This window comes from Nannobrachium achirus, assembly GCF_963921795.1.
Source record: "Nannobrachium achirus genome assembly, chromosome: 24".
In the NCBI taxonomy this organism is placed as follows: domain Eukaryota; kingdom Metazoa; phylum Chordata; class Actinopteri; order Myctophiformes; family Myctophidae; genus Nannobrachium; species Nannobrachium achirus.
The window spans coordinates 9,765,781-9,786,110 of NC_137831.1; the positions used below are offsets into that span (position 1 = coordinate 9,765,781).

Genomic DNA, 20,330 nt, shown 5'->3' on the forward strand with positions numbered 1-20,330 from the left:
TGTGCATGCGCGCACACCCACACGCGCACAGCCGCACACGCACACGCACGCGCACACACACACACAATGCATGTGGATTATATAGGGAGTCCATGTTAACAGGTAATGGGGACTATATAGTTGTTTTTTCCCCCAACATGGGATGTCATACAGGCACGCTCATTAAAGGTGTCAGCAACAGTATGAGTGTGTCACTTTCAGTTCAGTTCACTACCCACAGCAAAAAATCCTGAGTGTTAATTTACACTCTGCAGATCTGAAAAATGGACCTGTCAGGGTGTTCAAATTAACACTCATTCTTTTGCCGTGGACACGCCTTGTAATCACTGCTACTGCTGACCTAATGCATCTGTCATCTCTCTCTCTCTCTCTCTCTCTCTCTCCCTCTCTCTCTCTCTCTCTCTCTCTCTCTCTCTCTCTCTACTCTCTCTCTCTCTCTCTCTCTCTCTCTCTCTCTCTCTCTCTCCCTCTATCCAGGGACGTGCTGGGTCCCTGATTCAGCCCGGGAAAAAGAGTTGGAGAGGGCCCTCATTGCGCGCTATAGAGAGAGATCTCTCTCTATAGCGCTGCTGCTACTCAAAGATTTGTGACAAAGTGAAAAGCCAGTACTGTTACAATTACACGAGCTATGTTTCGTCGTTGTCGGGTGGAAACCTTGTATGTCCAAAACCGTTTGTTTTGAATTTATCATTTTAAAAATGATTTAAACTATAGTGAAAACAGCCGATCTACAAGCACGGTGCGAGGCGTTGTGTGCTTGTAGATCTGCTGTTTTCACTACTTTTGTGAAAGAATTACAAATTTGAAACCTGGAGATACAAGGTTTCTGCCCGACATTCTGCCCGGATTGAACCGGCCATTCGCTTTTCCCAATGGCCAGCACGTCCCTGCCTCTCTCTCTCTCTCTCTCTCCCTCTCCCTCTCTCTCTCTCTCTCTCTCTCTCTCCGATGAGGTTACACTGCTCTCCCGAAAGGCCCCAAAACTTTCGCTGTGATGTTGGCCCGCAGAGAGAGAGACAGACAGACAGACAGACAGACAGACAGACAGACAGACAGGGGGATAAAATTGACAGGCTCAGTCCATGGTGCTTAAAAGAGTTGCGCGTCATAGTCTTTCTTCGACATTGACTCAAATCCACAGGGACAGTCCTTACTAATCACTCAAGTCAATCCGTCTCCAAGAATGCCTGTTAGGCCGTCATGAAACGAACTGGAGAAAGTCATGATGTCTGTGACGCCTCACACACCCGTATAGTCTTGAGAACTGCTGTAATCTTTCCTCTGTTTCTTTCACCACATATTTGTGCGCACTCAAGCACACATGCAGCATGGCCTACTGCTACTTTTGCCATATTATGCAACATCTATCATTATGTCGGTCAGAAACCAGCTAACTCCAGCATTTTTTTAGGAAATTAAAAAAACTCCAGCTCAAGTGGAGTTATGAGGTTTCGTCCATCATTGATAAGAACAGCTGACAGCTGTTCTGTCATGCATGGGGAGAGGGCCAAACCAGCTAACTCCACACCCTCTGTGGAGTAGCTGGCTTGGCAGACAGTTTGATGGTCCAATGGAGTTAGCTGTTTCTTTTTTCAGAAGTACTTTTTGATACTTTTTTTAACCAACACACAGATGTAAAGGGTGTTCCATAGCACTGATAAAAAAAAGGGAAAAAAAATACATTTTGAATTAGCTGGTTTCTGCCTGACAGCGACGATATGTCATATATCATTACGTCAATGTCATATGCCATGTCAATCTTATATGATCCGCGCGTGTCATAATGCCACATGTCATGTGGCATATGTCATGTGTTAGATAATGCCTTATCTTATCTCATATGTCTTGTAATTTTACATATCTATGTCATGTCATAAGCCATCATGTCATATGCCTTGTCACTCCCCATACCCAGGGATGTGCAGAGAATCTTAGAGAGGCAGGGGCTGAAATCTCTAAAAGGGCCCTTTGGTGAAAATATTGAAAATAGCAGACCTCCAAGCTCACGACACGTTATGAGCTTGGAGGTCAGCTATTTTTCGATGCTTGGTTTCTATGCAGAGAGGACAATTATTTCAACATAAGATGCTGCTTTCAAGTTCAGGAGAGTTTGTACAAGGCACATTCTCTTGAATGCTGCCTTCAGGTATGGCATGGAAAGAGGGAATTTGCATTGCTTTCACCATAATAAAAACTGCATTCGTGGTCTGGAGAGGGCACTTTTTTTACAGACGGATAAAAGGGCAGGGGCTCAAGCCCCCTTTGATGTCTATGTGTGCACGTGCTTGCCCAAGTGCCCATACCAAATTGCAGGTCAGCCCAGTGAACATTCACCACTGACGCGTGATTATGGATCCCACTGGGAAAGATGGATAACCACGCCCCGGACTCATTTTTGAAGCTTGTGATTGGCTGAACCGGACGTAGGAAGCGCTCCGTTGTAGTCACTTGGACCGCGCGAGGTGCACCAAAACCCAATTATCATGGCGTTTATCGTGCGCTTGCCCAGGCCTTACGGCCTGGGCATAAATAGAACGATTGCATTCACCACGGCTTCGTAGCTCTTCGCGGCCACTCGCGCCTGTGGCGCTCGGGGCGAAGAGCAGGACCAAGGTCCGCTGGCCTTCGCGCCGCTTGTAATGTCGTGGACAATAACTGAAAACGAGCGCTCTATGCCGTTTCATCCATCTTTCCCAGTGGGATCCATAATCAGGCACACTGACCACCAGTGTCTCAATACAAAGGGAACAAAGCAGGTCTTGTCCCATATTGATGACGTCAAAGCAAAGTCGAAAGGCGTAGAGGAGTATCTGTCCATTTGGTTCCACTGTACACTCTGAGCTAATGCAGAATTTCTCTGTGTGGCATTTAGAGTTTAGAGGCGTTTGGCTTTGGCAGAGAGTTGTGAGAGTTGCTGGCTGTCTAATTCAGCAAGCTATAGGCCTAATTAGTATACACTGATAATAAGTCATTCATTGTATAATTCATACAGGATCCCAAGCTTGCTGCATGCATGCATGTCTTAATCACACATGGGCCTGCATAGTGCATACTGCACCATCCTCCCTATTCTGCAGCAGCATGTCTGGAACACATGGAACACAACATGACTGGAAGTCACCAGCAGGGGTGTCGCACCAAATTCTGGGCCCTGGGTACTTTAACTGTTGAAAAATAGCAGATATACAAGCGCACAGTGCGGCACCGAGTGCCGCGCTGCGAGCTTGTACATCTGCTGTTTTTGAAAAATCGTGAAATTAGTCTTTGAATATTTCAAATCCTTCTAAGGTGTTTTGAAAAACCAGTGGTGCTCAAACTTTTTCATGTGAAGGACCCCCAAAATGATATGTGTTAGGCCACGGACCCACATCTCAAAATATTTAGTTCCAGGGACCCCCCAGAAGCAAAAAAACAAATGTAGGCTTAAAAAATAGATATTTTCGAAGATTTGCACACATTTTCACCACTTTTCAAAAAATGGCAGATCTACAAGCTTGCAGCGCGGCACTCGGTGCCGCGCTGTGAGCTTGTATATCTGCTATTTTTCAATAGCTAAAGTATAAAATAATTAAGGCCCCTCCACCTTGGGCCCTATAGTAACTCAGTCCCCACTACCCCCCCCAACCCCCCCCCCCCCCCCCCCCCCCCCCCCCCCCTGGTCACCATCATGCCAAAACAAGTCACCAAAAAGCATGCTCACACCCAATTAGTACCATATCAGTCAGTGGATAGCCTACATAACATACACTCTCACAGTGACAGGTGACAGTAATGTGAATAAGTTATCTGGCCCAGCCAGTCACTCCCCCTCGCTCACTTGCTGCACAACTGCCATTGCAGCGCACACACCACACCAGTCTCTGCTGTAGCAGCCCGTAAAACAGTGCATGGCTCACATGGGGAACACACACACACACACGCGCGCACACGCACACGCACACGCACACACACACACACACACACACACACACACACACACACACACACACACATCTCTCTCTCTCTCTCTCTCTCTCTCTCTCTCTCTCTCTCTCTCTCTCTCCTCTCTCTCTCTCTCTCTCTCTCTCTCTCTCTCTCTCTCTCCCATGCTCAACAAGATGCTCACCAGTTGGGTTCTTGTTCTTCTTGAGGCTCTTGCCACAAAGACACTGCAGCATATGCGATCCTTTGCTGAAAATGTTGTTCCAAATAAACCGCATGGATTTGGCCGAGACGGGGGAGGAGGCGGAGGAAGAGTAGAGGAGGGAGGAGGTGGAGGGGGACAAGAAGAGACGCTCCGGATGCGGCAGCAGCCTAAAATTCACCCACCGCATGGGGGCAAAGCTGGCCCACTGTTTGCATGCCAGCAGGTCCTCCGGCCAGCTGTCGGGCTCAGTCCGGTGGTGCTGGTGGTGCTGGTGGTACTTCGGCCCCACGATATGCACCATAGACAGGAACAGGAGCAGAGTTACGCCCGGCTCGTCGCTCCTCGGCTCCTCCGCTAGCTCGGAGACCAGCAGCCGCACGCACTCCGCGGCAGAGGAGTCCGCGTCGTCGTCGTAGCAGCAGCGCGGCACCAGAAAGCCAGCGGCCGCGGCGATGATCTTCCCCGTGATGGTCTCTGCCGCTCCGGGCTGCCTCTGCAGCGGGTGGTGGTGGTTAGCGGTGGTGGAGGTGTTGTTGTCGCGGTCGCACTCGCTGCTGCTGCTGCCACTGCCACCCGACCGCCGCGGCGTCAAAAGCCCCAAAACGCTCCGTCTGTGATCGCGTCTTCTGCCGCGCGGCGGGGGAACCTGTGTGGCGGCTGCAGACAGGCATGCGGCAGCAGGGCTAGAAGCGTGAAGTCGGCGATACGATGATGAGGCTGCTGCTGCTGGGGGTTTCTGCACAAAAAACCATTGCATATTAGTGGGGGGATGGCAGCAGGCTGATGACAGTGTCTCTGTTTTAGGGGAGGGGGGTGTCAGTCACTCTACGGGGCGGACAGGCTGTGACAGTCACCAAAAGCTCTACAAAGCAGGTGTTGCACCCCTAACAGCAGGCTATACTATACAGCGAGCACTGCAGCGGGGGGAGAGGGAGGAGGGAGGGGGGGCTCCTTCTTTCCAAACACGCGCGCACACGCATGGACCGCATATAGACACCACGCATACGCGCAAACACACAAACCACCAAATGGGCTGCTGGCTGTCTGTTCTGTTCCTGCCGCGTTTGGTGGCCGGCTGGCTAAAGTCAAAACAAAACAGGAGAGCGTAATAATAACGCTCAATGAATCGCAGGCGAGGGTTGTGGTCCGGAGTTCTTCTTCTGCCTCTCTTTTGTCGTCCCGATAGTGTTTGAAAAGTGTTGACCAGTTCTCCTCCTCCGTGCTCCTACAGTACAGTACGGGCCTACACTTCTCAATAATCCATAAGCTCCAATGCGCCAAGCCGCTGCTGCTGTGTGCTCAGTCTGTCTGTCTGTCTGTCTGTCTGTCTGTCTGTCTGTCTGTCTGTCTGTCTCTCCTCCTCCTCTCCCTCCTAGTCTATGCGTTCTCCTTCTCTGTGGTCCTCCTCCTCTCTTCCCTCGTTCCCCTCGCCCAGTGGCTGCTGATGATGGGTGGCTATAAGGGCTATACGGCTGCTCTTCTATACCCCCAGAAAGTGGCACGGAATCCGGGTTTATAATAGGGATGTGATGTGATGTGATGTGGCGGCGGTCCGGCGGTCCCCCTGTGCTCTGCTGCCTGACTTCACCTGCGCCGGAGAGGAGATGATGATGACGGCCGGGTGGGCGCTGCACTTCTGGGGGGAATGGCTTACGTAGACACGTGGCTCCCACACCGTCATATCATATATATATATATATATATATATATATATATATATGTGTGTGTGTGTGTGTGTGTGTGTGTGTGTGTGTGTGTGTGTGTGTGTGTGTGTGTGTGTGTGTGTGTGTGAATTTAGCAAGCAAGCTTAGGACAGCACACCAAATGCATAGTAATCTATCGTATAGGTATTTCACATGTGCAATCTAATCATTCAATATCATTCAATTCTTCAGCAGTTACACGTTTTGAGCTTATGACGTTTTTGCTTTTTTTTTGCGGGGGGGGGGGGGATTTTGTTTAGTTCTTTTCTGGATGGAGCAGAGAGAATGCTGCAGCCCAGCTAGTGAGAGGGGGCGGGGCGCTGTCCGTGGTGCTGATCCACAGCCTTTCAGATCAATCATTGCTCTCTCTCTCTCTCTCTCTCTCTCTCTCTCTCTCTCTCTCTCTCTCTCTCTCTCTCTCTCTCTCTCTCTCTCTCTCTCTCTCTCTCTATGGCTATTGGCATGAGAAAACATAGTTACGTTTACATTGCCAAAGCAGAAGTGTACACAATACAATACAATACAATACAATACAATACAATACAATACAATACAATACAACACAATACTATTGGAACATAATATGTACAACAAGTGAAAGGAGTGTAACAGTTTTCATGCATCAAGGTTACATGCAGGCAGAGCAGGGACATATACAATGGTCTTTAAGGTGGTTGGGTTCCATTCACAGCAGCTCACCAATCTTGCTGCTGTGTTTGCACATTGTTTTACTTCACCTATATAGCAGATATGGGAGTCTCTCTCTCTCTCTCTCTCTCTCTCTCTCTCTCTCTCTCTCTCTCTCTTCTCTCTCTCTCTCTCTCTCTCTCTCTCTCTCTCTCTCTCTCTCTCTCTCTCTCTCTCTCTCCCCACCGCATGCATCTTTCTCTGTCTGTCTTTCTCTCTCTTTCTATTATCACTCCCTCCCTATCTCTCTCTACATCTCTGGGTGACACACACACACACACACACACACACACACACACACACACACACACACACACACACACACACACACACACACACACACACACACACACACACACACAGAATTACCCATGCACCTAATCAATTGACAGTATAATTAGTCCACTGAAGTCCACATGAGCCATATGGATCTGTGAGGGCTGTGGTTTCCATGACATTTCACATGAGTTAGAAGACAACAATAACTGATTCTATAACATCTGAAACATGTTTGATACGGGATGTTGAAACTAAAGATGAAGATCTGCAATATTCGCATCACAGTTTTGCAACTTTGTTTCATACACTTTCATACAGAGTTGGTCACGCACATGCACACGCACGTGCATAGCACCACTGGAACTTCTCCCCACCCCCTCTTGGACACAATTACACTTAAAGAGGTGTGCACACGCGCGCACACGCACACACTCATACACACAAAAACACTGACTCTTTGCAGAACTTGCTCCCATTGTTTCTTACACTGTGTGGTATATTACGTACCACATATTGTGCTACACACACAGGCCAGGCCTTTCACACCATTCACCACTTGTATTGTTGCATGGAGGCCCAAGGCCACACCATGGGACGTGGTAAACAGGCTCTATCTATCTATCTATCTATATCTTATCTATCTTATCTATCTTATCTATCTTATCTATCTTATCTATCTATCTATCTATCTGTCTATCTATCTAGAAGATGAACATACATATATATATATATATATATATATATATATATATATATATATATACTAGACCTTACCTTACCCGTTTGAAGATATGTGCTCCAATATATGTGCAGAGTGTGGGTTATGGAGAAAGTAACTGTAACTGGTGCGTGCGTGAGAATATGTGGGGGCATCATAATGTAAGGAGCAGCCCATGGAGGAGTATATATTTTTTGATGGATACAAATAATTTAACAGCTAAATTAGGTGAATAGAAGTATGAGGATATGCGCTTGCTCTACATAATTTTGCCATACCCGTCGGAAGATAAGACACACATCAAATGCCTAACCCTAACCCGTACATGCAGGCAAACCACATGAGAGAGAGAGAGAGAGAGAGAGAGAGAGAGAGACTAACTGTGAGATTGGTGGGTGTGGGGTTACAGATCCCATTGCCTGGAGGAACGGACCGTTGCCCTGACAACAGGCTGAAGTTGTGTTGAACAGAAGTGGTCTAAAAACGCTAATTAATAGCTTGAATTTGGTGAAAATGGAAATCGGGCTCCGTCAGCGTCTGTATAATGCTAATGGACAATGCCATGTGAAAATTGGGATCAGTTGCTGAAGAGATAAAGGTGGAAATGCATTGTGACTGACCTACTGACTGACTGACTGACTGACCTCGCTCTAAAATTATATAATGGATATATATATATGATTCATTGTTTGAGTTAATGATTGAATCAATGATTGATTAATTGATTGATATACAGGAATCAAGGGAAGGCATGGGGTAAAGGAAAGGAAACAAGGAAGCAGAAAAAGGAAAGGAAAGAAGGAGAAGGATCAGCGGAAACCAGGTAAAAAAAACTAGCAAAGGATGGAGAGAAAGAGCTAAGGGGAGGAAGGGAGGAAGGAAGGAAGGAAGAAAGAAAAATGGAAGGCAGGCAGGTAGGCAGGCAGGCAGGCAGTAGCACAGCTAAACAATCCACCCATGTTAAAACAAGGTACTGCAGTTAGTTAGCTGCATTAGTATATAGTCTTGCCAAGCCAGGTTACTGAGGCTAGGCAGGCAGGCAGGCACATGGGTGTCGCACCAAATTCTGGGCCCTGGGTACAAGGATTCACTGCGGGCCCCCCATGTTCTTCACAGGGGGAGGGGGTTTACCGGTAACCCATTTAGACTGGGATCGCATTATTACGCATTATTTTGTGCTTTAACTATTGAAAAATAGCAGATATACAAGCTCACAGCCGCCCTGCAAGCTTGTAGATCTTCTATTTTTGAAAAGCCTGAATGTATTTGGCCACGGACCCCCCATCTCAAAATATTTAGCTTACAGGGCGGCACTCTGTGCCGCGCTGTGAGCTTGTTATATCTGCTATTTTTCAATAGCTAAAGTATAAAATAATTAAGGCCCCTCCACCTTGGGCCCTAGTAACTCAGTCCCACTTTCCCCCCCCCATTGTGATGCTGCCCCCTGCATGGCAGGCAGGCAGGCAAGAAGGTGGTGGAGGATGGGGTGGAGGATGGGGTGGGAGGGAGGGTTGGAGAAGATGCATGAATGAAAAAAGTCGGGGGAGGGATTGGAGAGGAAGGGGAGCGGGAGGAGCGTCCTATAAATAACTGTGAAGAAAGTAGAGATGAAATAGTAATGAATGTTCATCCAGGCGGCTATAGATAGAATCACTGACGGAAACAACATAAGAAAGAAATGAACAAAATGCATGCACGCTCATTCTGTTGAGAAAGAAGAGCTCAACGGGGAGACACGAAACCTCAAAGATCCCACATTTGACTTACTTTAACTGATGATGTAAAAATAGACAGGTGTATGTGTTAAATTAACCCTGTGTTCTTTTGCAAACCGCTCCTATAAGTGGCTGTGCGTGTGTCCGTAGAATCTTTCCTCAGCGTTTTGCCATAGTAAAATGTGTGTGCATGCATCATGTTTGTCTAGTGATGTCATATGTTGTATGTCTGTAGCCTTTTTCCTCAGCATAGTAAAATGTGTGTGTGTCCGTAGCTGTGCGTGTGTCCGTAGCCTTTTTCCTCAGCGTTTTGCCATAGTAAAATGTGTGTGCGTAGCATCATGTTTGTCTAGTGATGTCATATGTCGTATGTCTGTAGCCTTTTTCCTCAGCGTTTTGCCATAGCAAAACGTGTGTGTGTAGCATAGCCTGTACATCCTAGACCCAAATCCTAGTCTGAAGATGTTATGCAAGCACGACCACCGCTCACTTCACATTGGGTGTGATTTTTTGTGCTGTGCACGGCTTCTTAAGATGTCTTTGTTACATGCCTGCATGAGACGTGTTGTCATGGGACCTGGCTTTCCAAGCGGCTGCCCTGATTACAGGATGTATGAATGGCTCGTTTCTGAACACCAGCAGGGGCGTCACAATGGGGGGGAAAAGTGGGACTGAGTTACTATAGGGCCCAAGGTGGAGGGGGCCTTCATTATTCTATACTTTAGCTATTGAAAAATAGCAGATATACAAGCTCACAGCGCCGCACTGAGTGCCGTGCTGCGAGCTTGTAGATCTGCTATTTTTTAAAAGTCGTGCAAATGTGTGCAAATCTTTGAAAATGTGTATTTTATAAGTGAACATTTGTTTCTGGGGTGTCCCTGGAACTAAATATTTTGAGATGGGGGTCCATGGCCAAATACATATCATTTTGGGGGTCCTTCACATGAAAAAGTTTCAGCACCACTGTCATAGAAACATAGCTTTTTTTTTAAAAAAAAAACTTTTTTGAAGGATTTGAAATATTCAAAGACTTGCACAAATTTTCAAGATTTTTCAAAAATAGTAGATAGGCCTAAGCTCGCAGCGTGGCACTCGGTGCTGCCCTGTGAGCTTGTATATGCTATTTTTCAATAGTTAAAGCACCCAGGGCCCAGAATTTGGTGCCAGGCTGTTAAAACCAGGTGCCAGGCTGTTAAAACTGCAAGTGTGTTTTTCACTGGAAACTGGAAATCTCTGCTTTAAATGTACTTCTACCACTTTTTCTAGTCACATGTTCAAATACTGGATTCTGATTGGCTAAATTCCGGAGGTTATGGCAGAACAACCGCCGCAGTTGTGTGAGGACGAGATCAATGCGCCTCAGTGTACATCCGGGGACTTCAGGAGGTAGTCGGAACACCTTTCCCCCAACCAACATATGACGGTCGTAGCGGTCCTATGTTTACTAACGTGCGTACGACGTCGCCGATTTATTTGGATCCAATGCAATCCGCCAACTTTAAAGCCCCTTTTCTCTGAACCTATGCCTTTCTGGAAGCGAACAGCCTCTATTTACGGCCGGAACGGTCCTTCTAACTGACGTTAGCTTAGCTGTATGCTAGACATCTTTCTCTGCATGGAGTTGGCGTCATCTGGTGGTGAGTAGAAGATGTTGTTTGTGGAACTATTTGCTGTCGTCGCGGAAGTTTTATAGGCAATAATGATTGTAACTTAATATCCTTGCAAGTTACAACTATGTGTTTTCTTTCATGTATACGGAAAAAAGTGGTAGAAAAGCTATTTACCACTCGGGGTCGGACATTATGCTCTGATAATGTCCTGTGTGAGGGTGTTATCGGACTCGGCTTCGCCTCGTCCGATCACCCCCCTCCCCTCACACAGGACATTATCAGAGCATAATGTCCTCTCACTCGGGGTAAATTGCTTACATGAACACAATTCAGATGCTTTGTTTAGGTGTACACGTCGGTTAACATTTCTTAGGCTGGCAAAACGACCTGTATTGCATTTGCACAAAGAAATGTGAATGGGACAAAGCAATAGGCGAGGTTTGTTTACTGTAACATCTTCGTAACGAATAATACAGTAATACTTTTTCATTTTGAGTATGCAGTTGTGTAATGTTTCATGGTTAGGTCAGTGCAACGCACCAACCTCACTGATGCAAATTAATCGCATGTACAATGGCCAAGTTGTGAGCGTTGTGAGCTTGGAGGTTCGGCTATTTTCACTGCTTGATACAACACTGAACTAAGCATAATCAAGTGAATTCTGGAGATGTGGCGTAACGGCATGGATTTCTACACAGAGAGGGCAATTCTTTCAACATAAGCTGCTGTATTTAAGTTTAGGAGAGTTAGGATAAGGCAATTCTCTTGAATGCTGCCTTCAGGTATGGCATGGAAAGAGGGCATTTAGCATTTCTTTCACCATAGTAAAAACTGCATTCACAATCTGGAGAGGGCACTTTTTACAGACGGATAAAAGGGCAGGGTCCCCCGTTGATGTCTATGTGTGCATGCATGTGTCTGTATATTGGTGTGAATGGACATTACGATACAGTGGAACATTATTTCACTGTAGTACAAACCAGGATACTGAGAAGTGGGTCAATTGTCCCAGGGTTTTTTTTTTCTCCTCATTGATCTGTTGGCCTCTGCACTGAATATACAGTTTCAAAGAGGCATCCCAGGACTATATCCTGGGAATATCACATAGCAACACTGTGAACCACAGAATGGAATCAGACAGAACAGAAAATCTACGAGGAAAGCATTAAGGCTGCAACTCACATTGCAGCGTTTTACAAGTAGATATCCAGCATCTCCCCTCATGGATACTGGATATCCTATAATTAAGCTGATGTGACAAATGGATCAATGAGCCAATTAGTTTGATCTCTGTTTTCAGTCCACCCAGAATTGATTGATCTGGCATGGTAATGAGAACCCTAACGGCGGTGGTGTTTGACACGCACGCGCGCACGCGCATGCACACACACACACACACACACACACACACACACGCACACGCACACGCACACGCACACACACACACACACACGCACACGCACACGCACACACACAGTGCAGGCCAGATGAGAACGTCTACGATGGTTCCATCTGATCTGACGCACACAAAAGTAATTACTTTGTTTTTATGAGAAACTTTATTGCAAACATGCCTTTTATTTTGCTAATCTGGAACGACACAGTTTAAACAGACAAAAAGAAGGAAATGTATACAACACAATCATCATTCCACCTACAGTACCATAGGCTCACAAACATTACAGAAAATATTGCATTCAGTAACAATTGTATACGACAACTGTATTATGTACTTATTGTACAGACATGTTTCTCGATTGGAGGAATAGGGGTACACAGGCAGGGTGTACACGAGAGGAAGTGAAACATTGAAAAAATCTTTTTATACTGTTATGATTAATTATCTAAACATTGAAAAAACTTTGTGTGAACCTGCTGATCTGTAAAGTGTTAAAACAAATACTAGGACATCTGTTATTGAATGGAAAGGAATTTTCACATTATTTGAATGTATTTACGTTGACATACAAATGAAAACTGTTGTTGATTATATAGCCGAACTTTATTATGTGTGTGAGATGGGTAATCAAATGTATTTGAGTTAATTATTAATCAACAGCAGCAAAAGAGATAGCAATACTGTCTTGTCTGCATTTGGTGATTTGAGTTCTGAGTTGCTGAGTTCTGTTTTCAGCTACACCCAAAACAGACAAACTAACGAAACTACATTATATAAGCCATATTTAAAAAAAAATAGATCTGCTATTCTCTCTTTTTTTCCCCTTCTTTTTTAGGGAGGAAAAATGCTCTAAATATGTTTTTTCTTCCTTCTTTTTTTCTAAATATGTTTTAGAACTTTAAAAATAATTGTTAAAGTTTCAGGTTATTTATGTATTTTTTGTGTAGGAAAGGTAGAAAGAAAACCACACCATGAAATCAGGTATATGTAGGTCGGTAAAAAGCTTTTGAAAAGCCAGACAACTATTCCACAATCTTCAAATGCTAGTATAGAGTTTGTAACTACGCTCCCTGAATCCAGCTGCACGGGAGACCGTCACTGTTCATCATTTCTGTTCACTAAAACATGATTTAAAATATATTAAATATATTAAATCTCCATTTCTGCTAAGCAGCCAGCTAGATATGATTCTACTCATTTGATTCACAGTAGGACCAATTTACTTGACTGCAAAGCCAAAAAAAAGAACAGTCTGCACTTTTACAGAACTGCATGGCGCCACGGAAGCATTTGTAATTTGAACCACTTTTCTAGTTCTAAACCTTTTCTGATTTAGGGCCCACTTGAATATCTTGAAAGCATTCACGGACCACCCATCAAATGAAATCTTCAGAAATAATTAATTGCATTTTATAGCGATTTTCCAAGTGCTCAAAGCGCTTTACAATGGTTCATTCATTCATACATTGGGAGGTGACGCGGCGAACAGTTGACGCCAGCGTCCTCACTTCCCACATTCACAAACCAATGGTGGCAAGCTGACACCGACCGACTCATTGGAGGCAATGTGGGGTTCAGTGTCTTGCCCAAGGACACTTCGACTTGTGGACAGGAGAAGCCGGGATTTGAACCGCCAACTCATGGACCATTCTCCTTCTGCACAAAGTAGTGCATTGCAAGATAGATAGATAGATAGATACCTTTATTATCCCAAGGGGGAAATTCAGTTGTCCAGTTGTAGCACAGCAGTATACAGTTATTTACAAAGTTACAGAGACGTAAGAAAAAAGATAGATAAGAGGGAAAAACAAAAACAAAAATAAGAGCAGTACAGTACCAATAATGAGAAGGTGCATCAACAGAGGGGGCGAATAATATATAAGTATATATACATAAAGTGTCTTACAAAAGAGACCATAGCAGTCAATGCTAGTTAGTGCAAACAAGTATCTCACTGTCATTGTTAAACAAAGCAAAATACTCAGAAACTACCAACACAACCTAATATATAGAGGGCGCCAGATCCCTTTGAGTCACACCCTACCACTACTTCCTGTTCATCCACAGAGCACTGATTCTGGTTGTTTTCTCCATTAGATTAAAGTGCTTTCTTTTCACTTTTTTCAACTTTTATTACTTGTCAAAATACATTTTATTTGTCTGCCTCATCTTTTTACCATCCCAAGTAATAAAAGTTGAAAAAAGTGAAAAGAAATCTAATGGAGAAAACGACTAGAATCAATGCTCTGTGGATGAACAGGAAGGAGTGGTAGGGTGTGACTCAAAGGGATCTGGCGCCCTCTATCTTGCAATGCACTACTTTGTGCAAAAGGAGAACCTGCTCTACCTCCTGAGCTACAGCTGCCCTGAAAATTCATTAAATAGCATGAATAGTTGATCTACAAGCTCACAAAGCGTCATGTTCCTGGGTGCTGCTCTCTCTCTGCCTACCTGGTGTGAGCTCATGCATGAGGAGTGAGCAAGCTGCTTCTTATCACCTGACAAGGGGAGCTTCCCCGGTTGGACCTAGCAAGGAACACGTTATTCCAACCAGTTCCTTTCAACTCCATCAGGCACCCCGGGTGGCCAGGGGGTACCTACCCTAGGGGACATGAGGAGAACATGCAAACTCCACACAGAAAGGCCCTTTCACCAACCCCACCTAGGGTGTGGGCACCGATAACGCGGAGGAGAGAACATACCCCCAGCGCCCCCCCCGGCGGGAACCGAACCCAGGACCTTCTATCTGTGAAGCGACAGCACTACCAACCGCGCCACCGTTTCCCCTTTGTTTTAAGACATACCCCGTATTACAACAAAAAAATAATAATAATAATAACAGACTGGTTTTCGCACAAGTAGGAGCCAGAATGCATTAATGCTTTAAACAAAACTGGAACGCATCCTTCTAGTTGAGACAGACTTGAACTTGAGGTGTAAACGTATATTTTTTAAAGTACAGTATTTTACAAAATTGTAACACTCTGATAACAGGATGTCCTTACTAGTGAAATCTTATAAATGGTTAATGGTTATTAATTAGGGCACATCTATGTTTCTTATAGCAAAAAATTACTAAGACATTTAAAGTAGGCCTAGTCTGTGAATTATGAAGGAAAATGCACTTTTGTCCCCGTTCTCCACTACCGTAAGTGAACCTACTAGACCTGAGCAGTTGTGCCCTCAATTCATTCTTTGTCAAGTCCCACCCCATGTCGCTCTGTTACTAGGTGGGACAAAAAAGCCAGGGAAGACTATTTTTTATAATGGAAGTTAATTGAAAAAAAGAAATGAAAAAAAAAAAGTTTCATAACCCCATTATTGCTATTTAAAGTACCACAAGAAAAACATCTACATGATATTAATAAAAAAGGAACAAAAAAGTACAGTAGTTACATTGCAAAACAGGGAGTTTCCCCCGAAAATACATGTTTTAATTAGTTTAATCCTCTGAAACAGGCAGAGGGCAGAGAGAGAGAGAGAGAGAGAGAGAGAGAGAGGAGAGAGGAGAGAGAGAGAGAGAGAGAGAGAGAGAGAGAGAGAGAGAGAGAGAGAGAGAGAGAGAGAGAGAGAGAGAGAGAGAGAGAGCGAGCGCAGTGCATCTTGGGTGACTCGCAATGACCAGGAAGTTGTGGAACTATAGGCTCGCCCTCAACATAAAATGTATTTTAATTGTTATTCTGCCCATTTAAAATATATGTACCCATTCGAATATCTTAGTTACATCGATATCGTTCATGTGAACTAGTTTGTTGAAGCTTACACTATCTAATTCTTTGAATGATATCTTTGTGTTTTCTCTCACTATCACAGAGCAATATAACCACCTCCCTATACCAACATACAGCTGTTTAATTCTCATGCCATTTACAGTGGACGTGTATGTCCCTTGTGTGAATATGCAGGTGCGATTTCAGGTGACATACCTGAGTGAAACTCCGGTGACACTGTTTACAGATGTAAGGTTTTTCTCCAGTGTGGACAAGCTGGTGTCTGTTCAGTTTTTGTGACAGACTGAACCTCTTTTCACACTGGCTACACTGATAAGGTTTTTCTCCAGTGTGGACAAGCTGGTGTGACTTCAGATTACCTGACTGAGTGAAACTCTTGTCACAGTGATGACACTGATAAGGTTTTTCTCCAGTGTGGACACGCCGGTGTTTGTCCAGGTCTCCTGACTGAATGAAACTCTTTTCACACTGGCTACACTGGAAAGGTTTTTCTCCACTGTGGACACGCCGGTGTTTGTTCAGGTCTCCTGACAGACTGAACCTCTTTTCACACTGGCTACACTGATAAGGTTTTTCTCCAGTGTGGACAAGCTGGTGTCTTTTCAGATGACCTGACCGACTGAAACTCTTTTCACACTGGCTACACTGGAAAGGTTTTTCTCCAGTGTGGACAAGCTGATGTCTCTTGAGGTTTTGTGACTGACTGAAACTCTTGTCACACTGGCTACACTGATAAGGTTTTTCTCCATTGTGGACACGCTGGTGTTCTTTCAGATTACATGACTGACTGAAACTCTTTTCACACTGGCTACACTGGAAAGGTTTTTCTCCAGTGTGGTCAAGCCGGTGTTTGTTCAGGTCTCCTGACTGACTGAAACTCTTTTCAGACTGGCTACACTGGAAAGGTTTTTCTCCAGTGTGGACACGCTGGTGTGTCTTCAGGTGGTGTGACTGACTGAAACTCTTTTCACACTGCCTACACTGATAAGGTTTTTCTCCAGTGTGGACAAGCTGGTGTCCTTTCAGATTACCGGACTGACTGAAACTCTTTTCACACTGGCTACACTGATAAGGTTTTTCTCCATTGTGGACACGCCGGTGTTTGTTCAGGTCTCCTGACAGACTGAACCTCTTTTCACACTGGCTACACTGATAAGGTTTTTCTCCAGTGTGGACAAGTTGGTGTGACTTCAGATGACCTGACTGACTGAAACTTTTTTCACAGTGATTACACTGATAAGGTTTTTCTCCAGTGTGGACACGCCGGTGTTTGTTCAGGTCTCCTGACTGACTGAAACTCTTTTCACACTGGCTACACTGGAAAGGTTTTTCTCGAGTGTGGACACGCCGTTGTGACTTCAGATGACCTGACTGACTGAAACTCTTGTCACAGCGATGACACTGATAAGGTTTTCCTCCAGCGTGGACAAGCTGATGTCTCTTCAGTTGATGTAACTTAATGAAACTCTTGTCACATTGTTTACGGCCGTATCCTTTCCTTCCTGAGTAAGACATGCGATGTGTCTTTACTTCTCTAGGCCGAGTTAAAGTCTTGGTTGGCTGCTGACCACTGCAGGATCTTGGTTGGTCTGTGCCTCCTGGTTTCTGTCTGCTTACAGAGCCGTTGATTGGCTGAGCGGCTGCTGAGGCGATGTGTCCACTCCTCAGCATTTGGCAGTAGAGGTCGCTGTGGCTCCTCTTCAAGTGTTTATGGAGGAAGACCTGAGAGGTGAAGGCATATGGACACTCGGAACAGGAGAAGACCTGAGTCTGAGACTGGGAACATACTCCTGAGAGAGAGAGAGAGAGAGAGAGAGAGAGAGAGAGAGAGAGAGAGAGAGAGAGAGAGAGAGAGAGAGAGAGAGAGAGAGAGAGAGAGAGAGATCAGATACTCCCATATCTGCTGGGTGAAGTAGCACAGCAGCAAGGTGAGGGGCTGTTGTGATAGGAGAAGGATATCAAATGGAACACAACCATCTTAAAGACTACCGATCATGGTGTATACATATCCATACATGAAAACTGTTCCACCCCTTTAAATTGTACATATTTTATTTTGATTGTACTATATTGATTGATTGTATTGTATGTGCACTTCAGCTTTGGCAATGTATGTTTTCTCATGCCAATAAAGCCCTTTGAATTGAATTGAATAGAATTGAGAGAATTGAGAGGAGAGAGAGAGAGAGGGAGAGAGAGAGAGAGAGAGAGAGAGAGAGAGAGAGAGAGAGAGAGAGAGAGAGAGAGGTGGGGTGAAAGAGATGAAGAGAGCAGAAAGAGAGATCCGTAAAAACTAGAAATGTTATGTTCTGCTCCACCTCAACCGCAGTTCTTGTTGCATTGCAATTAAGTGAAGGTGGGCCCAGATTAATGCACTCCGGGAGGCCAAGGCACAAAGCCCCTGGCAGCACCAATCAGTACCTGACTCAACGTACATTAGCATTTACTTTAAAGTACAAGTACTGTAACCAGTAAGACTCCCTAATCGGGAGATAAGCGACCGTAGGTGGCTTATCTCCACAAATAGGGCAAAAATTTGTTTTTCCAAAATCTTCCTGATCCATGTTGATGACATGAGTGTAGACATGCTGTGTAGTGATATTCGTGATTTTAGGGCAAAAACTGTAGGAGCAGTGTCCAAAAATGTGTTTTAAAAATCGGCCTGAAGGTGGCACTACAATAGGGCCATGTGAGAAATGAGGGGTGGGGTCTCCGCGTTGCCTTGGCGGACGAATAGGTACCGGCCCCGGCTCTCCCGGACGCTCCTAGCCCGAGTTACGGCATTTTATGTGCGCTGCAGTGGCAGGGGGTCCTCCACTGGGGGCGCCACCACTTTTGCATCCGTTCTGGAGCACCAGGAGTCGGTGGTCCCCGGGAATTCCCCGTGAGCAGCCCCGTTGGGGTGGTCATTTGGTCATTTTTGCACATTTGGTCATTTTTTACATCTGGGGGTCCCCCAGGGACCTGGGGGTCCCTGGGGCTCCGGGGGCCCTTGGAGGTTGTAGTTTGGCAGGCAAGGAGTGTGTGTGTAAAATCTGGCATGGATCGGGTCAACGGGTGCGGAGATATAAGCAGGGAAAAAGTGTGACGTGTGAGCACATTTGGTCATTTTTTCCATCTGGGGGTCCCCCAGGGACCTGGGGGTCCCTGGGGCTCCGGGGGTCCTTGGAGGTTGTAGTTTGGCAGTCAAGGAGTGTGTCTGCAAAATTTGGCATGGATGGGGGCAACGGTTGTGGAGATATGAGCAGGGCAAAAGTGTGACGTGTGACTGACTCACTCACTCACTCACCCACGGACAGCCGGTGGAGGTTTCTACAGTAAGTAGCTCCCTACGGTCGCAATTAAGTAGGCTAACCCCCCATGAACTACGTAAGCAATCTACTTTAGTTGCATTCCTAATAGATAGATAGATAGATACCGGTATGTCACAGTATGATTGGAGAACTCCTTTTTCAATCTGACTACTCAGACATGCTGTACAAGTTTGGACGGTTACCTTTAGCAGTGCTCTTATTGTGCCACAGCTCATCAAAGATGATTCCCAGTTCCTTTGCGTACTCATCTCCGTACCATACGAGCAGCTCTTCTCCCCTGGCCACCGGACGATGACAGCGATACAAGACCCCACCTTTATGCTGGAACGCTATCAGGTTCTGCTCCCTTTCATCACGAGCACAGTTCACATACCTGACACGTACGCACGCAGGCATGCACGCACGCACGCACGCACACACACACACACACACACACACACACACACACACACACACACACACACACACACACACACACACACACACACACACACACACACGCATCAAATTTTATACGTAAACTAGATAGATGCAATTGGATATTGCAAGTGTGGTTGCTGTGACGCTAGTCACACCTGCAAATCGATTCCATTTGACCATTTGAATTTTCCTCAAATTAATTCACTAATAAACGAATGGCCATATATGGAGATCTCGGCTGTCATCGATATTAAATCCATATCTTGGAATGCCCATATATGGACATACTGTGTCAGTCTCATGAGGTCTATGATGTCAGACATCTACAGTATGATGTCAGTCATCTCCATATTTGGGAAAAGTTAAAATTGTAATTAAAGTCAATGGAGAAAATTAATTCACGAATACATTATATACCAGTAAGACTCCCTAATCGGGAGATAAGCGACCGTCAGGTCGCAGCGTGATTTTAGGCCAAAATGTGTAGAAGTGTGGAAAAATGTGTATGTAAAAATCGGCCTGATGGTGGCGCTATATGGGACAGATGCATGTTGATGAGATGAGTGTAGCCATACTGTGTAGCGATTTGCGTGATTTTAGGGCAAAATCTGTAGGAGTAGTGTCCAAA

General features: G+C 45.3%; 1 protein-coding gene across 1 annotated transcript in view; it reads right to left on the reverse strand.

Annotated features, from left to right (window-relative positions):
* Positions 1–4,199, reverse strand: part of LOC308280521 (fibroblast growth factor 14-like) — a gene marked incomplete at both ends in the record, with an annotated part of 91,851 nt that extends 87,652 nt beyond the window's left edge. The window contains one exon of the mRNA XM_080720828.1: positions 4,106–4,199. Within this exon, the coding sequence (XP_080576954.1) occupies positions 4,106–4,199 (94 nt within the window). The remainder of the gene's footprint in view (positions 1–4,105) is intronic.
* Between the last annotated feature and the right edge of the window lie 16,131 nt (positions 4,200–20,330).